The 14,430-nt window shown below is 47.1% G+C and overlaps 1 protein-coding gene across 5 annotated transcripts in view; it reads right to left on the reverse strand.

Moving 5' to 3' along the window:
- SLC9A8 (solute carrier family 9 member A8) overlaps positions 1-14,430 on the reverse strand; it is a 70,540-nt gene that overhangs the window by 31,364 nt on the left and 24,746 nt on the right. For all 5 annotated transcript variants that reach the window (XR_013338630.1, XR_013338629.1, XR_013338628.1 and 2 more), the window contains 4 exons: positions 11,759-11,842; positions 6,790-6,891; positions 5,663-5,697; positions 397-540 (listed from right to left, as the gene is read on the reverse strand). Coding sequence is in view for 1 of the 5 variants with exons in the window: in XM_077778384.1 (XP_077634510.1) it covers positions 397-540; positions 5,663-5,697; positions 6,790-6,891; positions 11,759-11,842 (365 nt within the window). In the remaining 4 variants the exon portion in view is untranslated. The remainder of the gene's footprint in view (positions 1-396; positions 541-5,662; positions 5,698-6,789; positions 6,892-11,758; positions 11,843-14,430) is intronic.

Raw genomic sequence — 14,430 nt, forward strand, 5'->3', positions numbered from 1 at the left:
GGATTCCCTCTCCCTCTCTCTCTGCCCCTTGCTACTCGAGCACTCTCTCTCTAAACAAAACAAAACAACCCAAAAAGCCTAAGTTCTTGGGACTTACCCCAAAACAAATGAATCAGAAGCTGTGAGGGTGGGGCCTGGGAATGCTCTGGTTAATAAGCACCCCCGGGGGTGCTAACAAGAAGCTGTACTTGGAACCACCAAGGAAAGGCAGGTCCTAGGAGGCGGGCTCTCCTCGAAGCAGCCCGGGGCTGGACAGCACTGCTGGGCAGCAGCAGGGCGTGGGACAGAAGACAGAGAAGCGAGTGAACCGACCACCCAGACGACAAAGACTGCGTGGAAATACCTGTCCCTTTGATACAAGGACCTTTGGTGCGTCCTATAAGGAAGGACACTCACTTGGTCAGGACAATGGAGACGGCGTCGTTGAGAATACTCTCCCCAAAAACCAGCATGTTGAGCACTGGGTCCACGTGAAGGGCATTGAAAATAGCAATAGTAGCCACTGGATCAACAGCAGAAATCAGGGAGCCAAATGCAAAACTGCAAAGAAGAGAAAAGGAAGGGGGTAATTCTGCAGTGCTTGTCACGTGGTCCACGTATAAAGCACCCAAGCCACAGACGGTGTGGGGTATGACGTACTAATAATACACACTGGGGCTGAAATAAGTCAGAAGACGGTCTGTCTTCCCCACTTGTAGTACCTGCTGGCTGACACTGTGGGCGGGGCGGTGAAAGGCCCACCTCGCAGCCTGTGTTAGAAATGGCCTGCTGGCCACCGGCCAAGGCTTTTTTGACCAATGACAGATGGGAGACGTTTGCTTAGAATACATCACAGGCATCCCAGCCTGGACCTTTGTCGGAGAAGCCGGAACCAGGATGGGTCAGGGGGGCCTCGCCCATGGGTCTCAAGAGCTCCTGGGTGTGACCTCTGCTTCTCCCCTTGCCACCAGGCCACCAGAGTACCCCCTGTGACTGATCGCAGCATTTACTCAGAGTTGCAACATCTAAGAAAGTGCCAAAGTCAGTGGCAACTCTGCCGTGCCTCGAGGGGATGGGTGGCTTGGGTGGTGGAGCCTGCCACCAGTGCTGCCTCCCACCGGGCCCGCAGCCCCAGAGCAGTGCCGGGGAAGGTGTCATTGCCTCCGACAAAGAGATTAATTGCCTGGTATGTGTCAGGCACTGAGGCTGTCATGACACTGATCAGCAAACACGGATGTGGCCCTTACCATGTCCCAGGCACCGTTCTGAGCCCTTTACGTCTAGTAACTCAAAACTCCGCACAGCAACCACGTGAGGTGGTACTGTCACCACCACCGTTACATAAGCGAAAACGGAGGGGCAATGAGGTTAAGCAACCTGTCCCAAGGTCAGACAGCTAAGAAGTGGCAAGAACCAGGGTCCAAACACAGGCCGTCTGGCCCCAAGTCCGTACTCCTCACCGTGACACTGCATTCAGCAACATCCAGAGACTAAGGCCGATGTGGAAAACGGCAAGTGTTACGTGGGAGATCATAGTGATCTGGTGGGTGGCAGGGGGGTGGGCCACATACAGTGGAGGGTCAGAAAAGGCTTCTCTGAAGAGATGACATTTAAACAAGGACCTACATGACAAGAAGCAGGTGGCCAAGTCAGGATCTGGGGACAGAGGAGCAAGCTGCCTCTGTCCCCAGATCCTGGTGGGGGCAGACCTGGCGGCCTGAGAAACAGGTGAGTGTGGCCATGGCCCCGCGGGAGGGAACGGCAGGGGATGTCAGAGGCTGGCAAGCGAGGCTGCACCTCCTGGGCCTTCTCAGGAGTTTGGATGATTTATCCTCTCTGCCTGTTTCTTTTCTTTCTTTTTTTTTTTTTTTATTTCTGAGAGAGAGAGAGACAGTGTGAGCAGGGGAGGGTCAGAGAGAGAGGGAGGGAGACACAGAGTCTGAAACATCGGCTTGTTTCTTTTTATCCTTTGGGGGTTCTTGCGAGCCTTCCAATCCCCTCGAACGCCACGCCTGGCTCTGCTTTCTTTCCAGCTCAGCAGACAGATTAGGTCGGCCCCCTCCCACAGCGTAAGACAAAGCAGGGACTCTCAAGGGGACAGACCAGGGGCGAGATGTGGACAAGAGCCTGTCCCCACCCCCCCAAGTGCTTCATGCCCTCACCACGCTTGCTGGTCCGGGCACGGGGAAGGGAAGGGGAGCTACTGGCCCGGGGTGGGGGTGGGCCTGCCCGCTGCATCGCGCTCAGCAGCCCTGCACGGTCCTGGGAGCTTGGGCGCAGGGGGAGCAGAGCTAGGGGGAGGGACGCCTGGCAGCCCTGCTTTGTAAGTCAGCAACCTGGCATCCGGGCTTCCAAGGCAGCGAGCAGTGAACTCGTGTGGGAAGCCTGCTCACCTCAAGGATCGCAGACGAGGAGACCCCGAAAGACAGCCTCCGTTCAGAGCTCAATCCCAGACTTGCCCTGTCCTCACAGAGGCTGCCACGTGTCACCTGCCTCCCGCCCTCACCGTGAGTGCCAAGGGGGTGGGCACTATGTTTTAGTCATGGGTACATTCCCAGGATCCGCGCTGAGCACGGCCCAGACGTATTCGTGGAANGGGAGAGAAGGCCAGGCAACACCACCACATGGCTGCCAACCTGAGGGGCCCCGTTGTGTGGGCAGCCCAGCCTTGAGGACCCCCTGCTGCAGCCTGGACACAGAGCTGGTCTCTTCCCTCATCTTTGATTCCCACTCTCCTCACCCAGAGCAAATCGCCAGGGCCCTCAGGAAAAACAATGTCTACAAAGGTTATTCTGAAGGAGAGAGGGAGGCCCCTCCTCTGAAGGAGGAACCCAGGAACCTTTAGTGGCTCTGGCGTTGGATGCCGACTTCGTGCAACTCAGCCGGCCCCTTCCCTCCATTCCTAAGGACAGTGCGGCCAAGCAGACAGCCACGGGTCTCTGTGCTCAGTGTCCACACCCCTGGTTTTGGTAACAGCACCCCAACTTCCTTTTGAGGAGTCACACCTCCTCTACCCTCCACTCATATAGGTGGCTCAGAGCCACCAGCGCTGCCACCAGCATGCCAGAGGATGCAGCCCGTCGGGAAGGGTGGCTGGAGACGCAGGGAGAGGAGAGTGTCCTGAGCCGTATGGCCCTGGAGGCTGTCAGGACGGAAGCCATCACTCCGGGACCCTTCTGTTCTATAAGCCACAACAACCTTTTTTGGTTTTGCTAAAACTAGTTGTGCTGAGTTTCAGTTGTGCTAAAAGAGGCCTGGCTGATAGTTTTGTCACGGTTCCTGGGGGAACCTGAACTGAAACCAGAGCAGGAACTACAAGACCGACCAATGAACGGACAGAGGGACGGATGGATGGAAAGATCTGTGTCGAAGCAAATTCAGTGATACGGTCATTGCAGAACCCGGCCGGTGGTCATCGGAGCGACCACTGTGCCTGCTTTACCTCTTCTGTAGGTTTGGAATTTTCATAATAAAAGGTTGGGGGGGGGGGAATGCTGTGCATAAAGCATCTAGCACATTCAGCTTGGGTTGGAGATCTGCTCGGGGGCAGAGTTTTCCTGGAGTACTGACGTACCAACGGCCCGATTCACCGAGAGGAGTCACCTCACTGTGCCGTCAGCTGCGCTCTGCCCCCCATGGCTGGTCCTCTAAAAGGCCAGCAGCTACAAGTTCAACTGAAAAATGCATTTTTTTTTTTTTAATTTATTGCATCATCTCAAAAGAGTGAACAAAGTGAAAAGGAAACTGACTGGGACGGAGAAGTGACTCAGGTGAATCTACCAGTGACATCTCTCTCCAGCAGAAATGTTTCTACAATACAATCTTCTGTTTAACAAAGTTATGTTTATATTTTCCCCTGTGCAGAGCCCTAGGGGTCTTATGTGGACCTAAGTGGCATTTTGAAAAATTGATTATAAGTTGTCAGCATTTGGGGCACCTGGGTGGCTCAGTCGGTTGGGCATCTGACTCTTGGTTTTGGCGCGGGTCAGGATTGCACAGGTTCATCAGTTAGTTTGAGCCCCTGACAGCGCTGAGCCTGCTTGGGATTCTCTTCCTCTCCCTCCCTCTCTGCCCCTCCTGTGCACACGTGTGTTTTTTCCTCTCTCTCTCAAAATAAATAAACTTTAAAAAAAAAAAAAAAGGCAAGTTGTCAACATTTAAAATCTAGAAAATTCCCTAATTAAAATCTAGAAACCTGGCCTTTTTCAAAAAAATATTTTGTTAATATCTAGTAATGCCGCGCCTGTGCTCCCCCATGGCGATTACTAGCTGGAGCCGAGGCGTGGCTGTCCCCTTCGACAGGGTGCACTCGTCAGATGCCCGCTGTGGCCACCCCTGGACACCTGGCAGTTCCCTCTGCTAAGTGCTCGGCCAGGTTTGCAACTGCTGCCCATTTTCCCCAGAGGGCTCCCCGTCTGCAGGACAGTCACCTTTTAACAGGACAGGAAGTGCCTGCACACGGAGAGAGAATCCCCACCCTGCTCTTTCTGCTTGTCTGAGGGACAATTCTTTCACTCTTCTCTCCCTGTACATCCCAACAAACATTGGTTTAATTCAATTTCACAAGAATTTATCGAGCATTTTCTGTTTCTCTAACCAGCTGCCCCAAAGCAGGTCGCAGGACTGAATGCTGTGACATCCTCTTGGTATGACTAGGATGGGGCGTCTGTCTTCACTTGCAAAATACTTACAAAGTGCAGGGCCTCGGTGCCGCTCTATTTCCAGCTCCTTATGGAACAGGAATGTGATTTTTGCTACTTGCCTATATATCAAGACTATCTTGCAACAAAAGCTCCAAAAGTTATGTCCCTGGGGGGAGAGGAGATTGGACTGGCTGTTCTCAGAGGTACATTTCCCGTGAAAATGGCTCTGAGAGTCCAGTCCCCAGGTTGCTGAAGACTGATAGCTCTGACCGGCCTGACAGGGAGAGCCGGCCGGACACCTCAGCCCTGCTTCCTGCCCCCAGCTGGGCCACCGAAGCAAGCGCTCACGGTGCAGGGACACAGACTGGGGCTGCACACTCACGAGGCTTCCCAGTGATGGGAGGGCACCAGGCCTCACTCCGCATGTGCACTTTCTTAGCCCTAGATCGGGTACCATCCAGGAGACAGCAGCCTAGGTGGCTTCTTGCTAAGTCGATGAAGGAAATTCCTGGGCTGGGCTCTTAGACAGCAGCTCTCAGGGCTCACTGGGGTAGCTTCAGACTGACGGAGACACCAACAGTTGGAGACCTTGGCCCTGCCTGCTCCTCCCAGCCCACCCCACGCCTGGCTTGGTGGGACTCCCAGAATAGAGATACACACCTCACTCCCCCTCCATCTATCAAGAGGACAACTTTTCGTCGTGGCCACTGAAAAGACTCAGAAATTAGGTGAAGATGATTCTGGATAATGCAAGATGCAGTGGGTGGTGCCGGGGAGAGGGTGCCGTTAACTGACCACAGATATTCCCTCCCAAGCTTAAACTAAATCAATGATTTCAATCAGCAATCCTCTGACTAGAGATCTTCAAAATTCCACAATATGGTTTTGATTAATTTCTGAGCCACAAGTTAATTCAGCAGAAATCATCAGCAAAACAAAGAGAGACAGAAAGAGAAATACCGCACCCAGGGATCAATGTGGAGAAAACTTTCCCCAGTCTGGAAAGTAGTCACACGGGGGTGACAGTATGAAAGATTTACCTGTCTGTCATGTTGAGTTTAGAGATTACATCAGCCTGTAAAATAAAACACACAAACACACAGACACAAAAAAAAAACCCCTGGAGAACAGCCAAGAAGATTAAAATGTCCATTAGTGCTTTATTAGAAACTAATAAGGACATTAATCTTCAGTCCCCAAACCACTTGAAAAACAAAGAAAACTCCTAAGTTGTAGTTTAAGCATGCATTCGATCATTATACAACAGAAGTACAGAAAAGAATACTACATTTTTCAAGCCAAATTACGTAGTTTTCTTAAGTTTATTCCCACTTGCTACTAGAAGCTGAGCACAGAAGGCTGCAAAACAGACAGATTTACGCTGTGCCACTGAGGCAGCAGTGCGGGGACAATCAGAGGCAGGGGGCTCTGCCCGACAGCTACCAGCGGAAGCAAACACATCTGACACACACAGAGGCCTGCTGGTCACCCGGGCGCCCGACTCGGACACCCAGGTTACAGAACCAGGGCAGGCGCACTTTCTGCAAGTGACCATGAAAGAAAAGAACTATGGCATGCAGAGACATGCAGAGTGCAAAACTATAGATATTACCTTTCTGGGTAGGTTTGGTTTAAATTAATTCAAATTAATTTGAACTCAAAGTACAGAATGCCCAATTGATGACACTGGGACTTGGTTTAGCAATGGTGGAAAATCCAGAGTGTAGAATTCTACAGGTGGACAGCTTAGAATTGAGCGAACATATTCAGAATCGAGTTTGATTCTTAAAATGCAAATTTTTACTAAGAAACCTTGTTTCACTTTGATTCCATTTACCTGATAACACAACTGATACGGTTATAATCTGAGGACCTTGATGGTATCTGCTTTAATTTAAATATTCTGTTTTAAATTATTGGTTTGCAGATAAGATCAAATACTTGTGGGTATTATGGAGAAGGGCCACTCGATTCCAGACACCAAAGCTCTTCGAGGACACTTAGGAGCACTTCCGGTGTGTGTGCCTCAGAGTTTGGCTTTCCTTCCAGGACAGCGTTTACCTTGAACATGGAACCCAGGCCCCAAGAGGTATCTGTCCCTACCCCACCCGCCGCACTAGCTCTCAGAATGCAAGATTTTCAGGATTTTTCAAAGATGTTTTCTTACCTGACCCAGAAAATAAATTCCTCCACCTACTACAAATGCGGAAATTGCCGTACCGAAGACAGCAAACAGGGTGATGGAACCAATATTTTGAAAGAAGTTACCCTGTTGGAAAAAGCGGAAACGAGAGGACTGATTAGGGAAGCCGGTCCCGTCGGTGAAGACACACACCCCCGCCTGGCCCTCTGCTTCTCTGCAAAGGGGACCGCCACCTACCTGGTTTGGCTGGAGACCTGGGTGTCCTCCCTCACCCCAATGCCTAACACAGAGCCAGGTGCCATGACGTCACGTCGCTGGGGCTCTTGTACAAGCCGCCATCACCTCTGCCCTGGGCTGCGGCACTAGGAACTACCTGGACCAGTGCTGGCCCCTCGCCCGCTACCTCTTCAAGGGCTTCCAGAATGAGCTGATTTTAATGCTTTCACTCTGAACTCCCAGTTCCACTCAAAACATAGCTAAAACCTGCCCAAAGCTTGGATGGTTCCACCCCTCTGAAGGCCTCGGGCCTCCTCTTTGTTCTCTGGGTTCCAGTCACGCTAGTGGCTTATGGTTCTCTGAACACCTCACGCTCCCTCGGCTTGGATCACTCTTACTTTCTCCTTGCTTGGTGAACCTGAATCACCCTAACATCTTAGGGCAGCTTGACTCTTCCTGAGGGAGGCCTGCTCTGATCCTTTAGCCGGGACAAGTCCTGTCCTATGTTCTCTCAGGGCGGCAAAGTAATCCTTTCTTGGTACATGGCCAAAATCTTTTTTTTTTTTTTTTTTTAATGTTTATTTTTGAGAGACAGACAGACAGAGCACGAGCAGGGGAAGGGCAGAGAGAGAGGGAGACACAGAACCCGAAGCAAGCTCCAGGCTCTGAGCTGTCAGCACAGGGCCTGATGCGGGGCTCGAACTCACGAACCATGAGATCATGACCCGAGCCAAAGTCAGATGCCTTAACCGACTGAACCACCCAAGCGCCCCATGACCAAAATCTCATATTCATTTATATAACTATTTGACTGAGGTCTATCTTTCCCACTAAGCTACAGGGTCAGTGGAGGGGACAATGACCAGGTCTGCTTTTACATAAGTTACTGGCATAATGCCTGTCAGATAGATACTCAATGAATAGGTAGTGGAGGAATTAACTACGTTTCATGTTTGATCAAAGTCCAAAGTTTATACAGTTATGATTTTTTAGTTAAGAAAAGATGCACAATTCTTTTTAAAGATTTTAAAGTAATCTCTATACCCAACATGGGGTTGAACACACAAGTGTGAGGTCGAGAGCTGCACACTCCATCAACTGAGGCAGCCAGGCGCCCCAGAAAAGGTGAATTATTACGAAGTATGTTAAGATAATGGGTTGTATAATCAGAAACTCCTGTTTGCTGTCCAGGGCTGGCTGGCTAGCTTCCTATCTATCTATCTATCTATCTATCTATCTATCTATCTATCTATCTATCTATCTTTACTTATTTAAGTAATCTCTACATGCAGCATGAGACTTGAACTCACCACCTTGAGATCAAGAGCCGTATGCCCCTCCGACTGAGCCAGCAGGTGCCCCTCAAATAACTTTATTTTACTCTATTAGTATCTTCATCAAATATGACAGGTAAAAAATATTTCCACCTATCCTTCACAGTATTTAAGAGAATATATTTGAGTCCTAGTAGCACAGTAAATCAAATATCTGTAAAATTAAAAAAAATTTAAGCTATTTACTAGAATCCTGTGGACTCTCCTTAGGAACAATACCAAGGAACCTTGACATCTGCTTGTGGGCAAAGACAAGGAATCCATTTTTAACTTAACTGTCACGCCAGAGACAGCAGGCACTGCTATTTTTTTTCTTTTTATTTATTTATTTTTTTACAAATAGTTTATTGTCAAATTAGTTTCCACATAACACTCAGTGCTCATCCCCACAAGTGTCCNGCACTGCTATTTTAAAGCTTACTTCAAAAGTTCTGTCTTCATTTCAACACCAACCGCCCCACCAAGCCTATCTCCTTCAGGAAGCTTTTTTGCTTCATTTGTTGCAATTCTGATTTGGTTGCCCCTAATCTGACATTCAATTATTTTGTCTGGCATACCAATCTTTAGCACACAAAGAACTTTAAATGACTCAGGGCAAACACAATGATTTGCTTTTTCTAAACTAAAGGCTTTCATCTAGTTCTTCTTTGCAAAGAGTTAATTTATTTTGTCGTTAAAAATAGATTAAATTAAGTCTTGATCTGTTTATAGGAATCTAATGCTAACATAATTTATGTAGTTGGTTTATATTAACCTGGATATTGAAAATTTATCCAAATTCAAGTTACCACACTAAAAGAACCTCCCTTTGTTACACAGAGCAAATTTATTTGTTTCTTTGACATAACTAATGTCTTATTCTTTATATAATATTAATAATTTTAAAGAACCAATAGCTGCCTATCTAATGCATATTAACTGATAGTAATCTTACTGAAATCTTTACTCCAAGTTCAAATCTTTACTCCAAATCTTTACTCCATCAACAAATAACACCAATATTAAAGACACTCAAAGTTGACTTCCTATCTTCTCTGGGGAGGGTAGAAGTGGACAGAAGTCTCTGAATTCACATTTCTAACTCACATTAGTTCATTTCACGTAAACTGTCACGTTTTCTGCTGGAAAGCCATCTTCAAACAAATATCTTTCTAAGAAACTATTATTTTCCTAAAATTTTGAACAAGTTTATCTCCGCTCCCTCCAAAAAATTAGAAAATAAAAATTTTATATGCTCTAATAATCAAACTGTCATGTTTTTAAGTAAACATCAAATCAACTTCCTCAGCATTGTTTTTTAAATTAAAAAAAAGTTATTAAAAAATGTTTATTTATTCTGAGAGAGACAGAGATGGGGGGGAGGGGGTAGAGAGAAAATCCCAAGCAGGCTCTGGCTGTCAGCATGGAGCCCGACCCAGGGATTGATCTTATGGTTCATGTCATGACCCGAGCCGAAATCAAACGTAGGATGCTTAATTGACTGAGCAACCCAGGCGCCCCCACTTCACATTGTCTTGAAATATTTTCATAATCTGCTTACAGTTCTTTTAAGATTTGTTTATAAAATAAAAGAGTGAAAGACATTGACTTTTAATTCCTTCTTGCCCATTCCTTTTTAAATTATCTGAGGTCAATAATAGTTTATAAGACTTGGGAAATTTTTTTTGTTTACATTAAACTTCCTTTTCACTTTTTCACTGGATAGATGTACAATACAATAAAAGCTTTAAAAAAACAACAACTCTGGACTGAACATTTTAGAATATTTATGTTTTGGTATCCAGGTGGAAAACTAAAGATTGAATTAGTATGTTCTAACCAAAACTCTCACGACAAATTTAACTCATTTAATAAGTTATCAATAATGACAGTGGTCATATTAAAAATAGACGATGTTAATAACAACAAGGAACACCACCAATTATTTAATGTGGTAGGTCATGCTCTGCATACATTCTTTCATCTAGTGCAAACCTTCAAACAGCCCAGGAGGTAAGGTTTTAGGGATTTTTTTTTTTTAAATTTTGACTCTACCCAAAAGGTGCCTGTAGGGGGCAGCACATGATCAGGCCTATGTCTCTCTGGCTGTAAAGTCGAGGCTCTTTTCCTCTGTCCAAGGGTAGGCCAAACCTTCACAATTTTTAATCACATTCACAAAATAACTGATGTATCACTAATATTTTAAGTTGAGTCCCCTTTTTATTTTAAAACTTAAGGACATTTAAAGATGGGCACTTGGGTGGCTCAGTTAGTAGAGCATCCGGCTCTTGATTTTGGCTCAGGTCATGATCTCACAATTCACGGGATCAAGCCCCACACTGGGCTCTGTGCTGACAGCACGGAGCCTGCTTGGGATTCCCCCCAACCCCGTCTCTCTCTGCCTCTCCCCTGCTCTCGCACAGGCATGGGAGTGTACACGTGCGCGCGCTCTCTTTCTCCGTCTCAAAAATAAATACATAAACTTAAAAAGTCAAAGAAAAGACACCCCTCCCCACGCACACCCCCACATAAACTGCCTTACAAGTGAGATGTCCGGCCCAGGCAGGAAGAGCCCCAGTGGAAGCCAGAGGGCAGAGACCAGAAATGCTGGGGCAAAGCGGGGAAGCGGGCAAGGGCCGGTGAGGCGGCTCTCCAGGCCGAGGAGCCAAGAACGAGCAGAGTAACTGGGACGAGGTGATGGTCAGGAGCTGGAGGGCTGGGGACAGGGATGAGGCCCCAGTCTGGTAAGGAGAAGCTGGGCCAGGGAGCCAGAGGGAAGGAAAGGAGTCCGGAGATATCAGGGGGAGCTGAGGCCCAGGGCAGGACACCCAGAGGGGAGACACTGAAGGATGGAGGGGCCTAGGGAGGGAGAAAGGCCCCACATGGTAAGCTGAGAATCAAAAGGCCTGCGGCACACTGTCCTCTTTTTGTTTGTTTTTTAATTTTTAAAAATGTTTATTTATTTTTGAGAGAGACAGAGTGTGAGTGGGGGAGGGGCAGAGAGAGAGGGAGACACAGAATCCAAAGCAGGCTCCAGGCTCCAGGCTGTCAGCACAGAGCCCGATGTGGGGCTCGAACTCACAAACCCGAGATCGTGACTTGAGCTGAAGTTGGATGCTTAACCGACTGAGCCACCCAGGTGTCCCCGGGACACACTGTCCTCTTACCAAGTGTCAGTCTGAGTCCAAAAAGAAGTCAACGTATTGTCTCTTGGCCATCACTTCCTAGGAGAAGGTGAGCCTCTATGGCTAACAATAGTTTAATAAGCCACACTGCCGGAGCCATTAAGGTGGCCCACAAGCTGCGGACGTCGGCCCCTCTCCCTCAGTCAGGCACGAGTGCAGTCTCGCTTCCGCTGGGCACCCCCGGGTGCTCCTGCAGAGCCGTCGCCGCTGGGTCAGCACCACCTCGCTGGCACAGGCAGCCACCTAGACCGAAAGCACTGACGCATGCCTGGGACTCACCTTGTGTAATGAATATCCTGACTCAAATATAATAGGAGGAAGCAGGAGGAGGAAAAACATATTTGGACGAAACATCTCTTCTTCCTGTAAATGTAAAATGGGTATTTTCAGAAGCATGGAATTTGTGTAGTTAAATAAAATCCATCAGTGAAGAACCGAAGTAATTGTTCTCATAGGCCCCGTGGAAACATTCAATGTTTAAAAAAGTACCTGATGATAGAACCAAGCAGCAGAAAACACCAAAGACACAACAAAACTGGCGTGAATAAATGCAGGACAAGGGATCTGACAGGGGCCAGCAAAGGAAGTAACAGCATGAAGTGCTTCCGAACACACACTGTAAGCTTTTTATTCTTTGCTTAGGAAAGGAAGTTAATAATACAGAAGACACTTCCATCAAAACAGAATGCTTACGAAAAACAAGTCCCCAGCCTGAAACCCTGCAGACAAAAGGTAACAGTAAGCCCTAGAGCAATCCACTTGGAGGAAGAGTAAACCCTATACGTGTTTAAATTGCCGTGGCCTTTTCTCTGCCTGTCACAGATGATGGTGCCTTTGTCCTCAGTTGTGGCTGTGGACAGTGATGAGACAGTGTCCATCTGATGCCCTTGGGACTCGGGACATGGCTATAAAGGAAGCCCCTTGTTATGCTTCCAGATTCAAATATTAAGTGCCGTTATGAAAGGTACTTCTAGAATATGGCTATCTTTGGAGGAATGACATCATCATTTCATTTTCTATATTAACATTTCTAATTGTTGGTGCATTGGGGGGGGGAATCCATCAAATCTGAAATGACTACATGTAATACAAAGCCTACTTACTGACACTGCAAAGTAAGGCCTTCTTCATATTAAAATTTCATGCCACAGTCTTGACAGTCTGATTTCTTGTCAAAATCCCTATTCAGAAGAATGGTTAAGTGTATTCTTACAAGTGTACAGCTGTTACCATAAAGCCGAAACAACATTCAGAGGCTCAAACTAGATGCACATGATGACTTCCAAAAATGACTTATTAAGTCTTAAAATAGCTGCCCATGCAACAAGCTCATGCCTCTGACTGGGACTGCTTGGATCACGTGACAAGAAATGGGGTGGATCTCTGGGTTTCGTGGGGCAACGTATTCAGAGCCTGCGCAGTGGGACCACAGTAGAGGACCCACCTGCAGTGGGGTGCACAGGGTCCTCCAGCCTTAATTCATGTCCACCTGGGACCCAAAATGCGGCTTTCTTTGAAAACAGGGTCCTTGCAGATGTAATTAAGAATCCAGATGAGATCACCCTAATGGATCAGGGTAGGCCCTAAACCCAATGAGAGCGTCCATACAATAGACAGGAGGGGCACCTGGGTGGCTCAGTCGGTTAAGCGTTCGACTTCGGCTCAGGTCCTGATCTCATGGTTAGTGGGTTCGAGCCCCACGTCGGGCTCCGTGCTGACGGGTAGCTGAGAGCCTGGAGCCTGTCTTCGGATTGTGTCTCCCTCTCTCTCTGACCCTCCCCTGCTCATGCTGTCTCTATCTCTCTCTCAAAAATAAATAAAACATTTAAAAAAAGAGAGACAGGAAAGGACACACAGACACAGAGGTCATGTGAAGACAGAGGAGAAAGGGGTTATGTTGCCACAGCCAAGGAATACTTGGGACCACCAGAAGCTACAAAAGCTAATGAAGGATTCTCTCCCAGAGACTGGATTTGTCCCAGAGGGAACATGGCCCTGCCAACAACCTGATTTCAGATTTCTGGCCTCTACAACTATGGAAGAATCACTCTCTGTGGTCTGAAACCAACCAGTGTTGGTAATTTGTTATCCGTGGCCACAGGAAATGCATGTACCACCTTACAGTGGATAGTGTTACAGAAAGATCCCAGGTTCTTTTTGGGAACATACCCTCNCAGATTGAGAAAGTCAACTCTTTTTGCTTCTTTTTCTAGTCTCAATTAAGTCAAAGACACCACAGTTTGGTGTTAGGGAGAGTAAAGCCTCTCCCCAATGTGCTGATCTCGCTTTGTGATAGAATGGGCTTAATCTCAGATGCTTCAGCAGGCATCTCGACTACTTTGTTTTTATCATACTTATGTATAAAAGTATGGGTTTCCACAGTATTACAATGTTTCCTTTAAAATAAACATACATAGGGGCACCTGGGTGGCTTAGTCGGTTAAGCGTCCGACTTTCGCTTAGGTCATGATCTCGCAGTTCGTGGGTTCGAGCCCCGCATCGGGCTCTGTGCTGCCAGCTCAGAGCCTGGAGCCTGTTTCAGAGTCTGTCACTCCCTCTCTCTCTGACCCTCCCCTGCTCATGCTGTCTCTCTCTCCTAGAAATAAATAAAACATTTAAAAAATTTTTGAAAAAAAAAATAAACATACATAGTACACCAGTATTCACAACAACATTATTCACAATAGCCAAAAGGCAGAAACAACCCAACGGTTTATCACCAGATGAATGGATAAACAAAGAGCCGTATACATTATTCAGTCACAAAAAGGAAGGAAATTCGGACACAAGCTACAGTATGAATGAATCTTAAAAATATCACAAAGTAAAATAAACTAGACACGAAAGGACAAATGTATGATTCTACTTATATAAAGTACCCAGAATAGGTAAATTTGTAAAGCTAGAATGTAAAATATGTGTCTACTAAAAAATATAAAATACTAAAAAAA

This window comes from Crocuta crocuta, unplaced genomic scaffold, assembly GCF_008692635.1.
Source record: "Crocuta crocuta isolate KB4526 unplaced genomic scaffold, BGI_CrCroc_1.0 scaffold27, whole genome shotgun sequence".
Taxonomy (NCBI): Eukaryota; Metazoa; Chordata; class Mammalia; order Carnivora; family Hyaenidae; genus Crocuta; species Crocuta crocuta.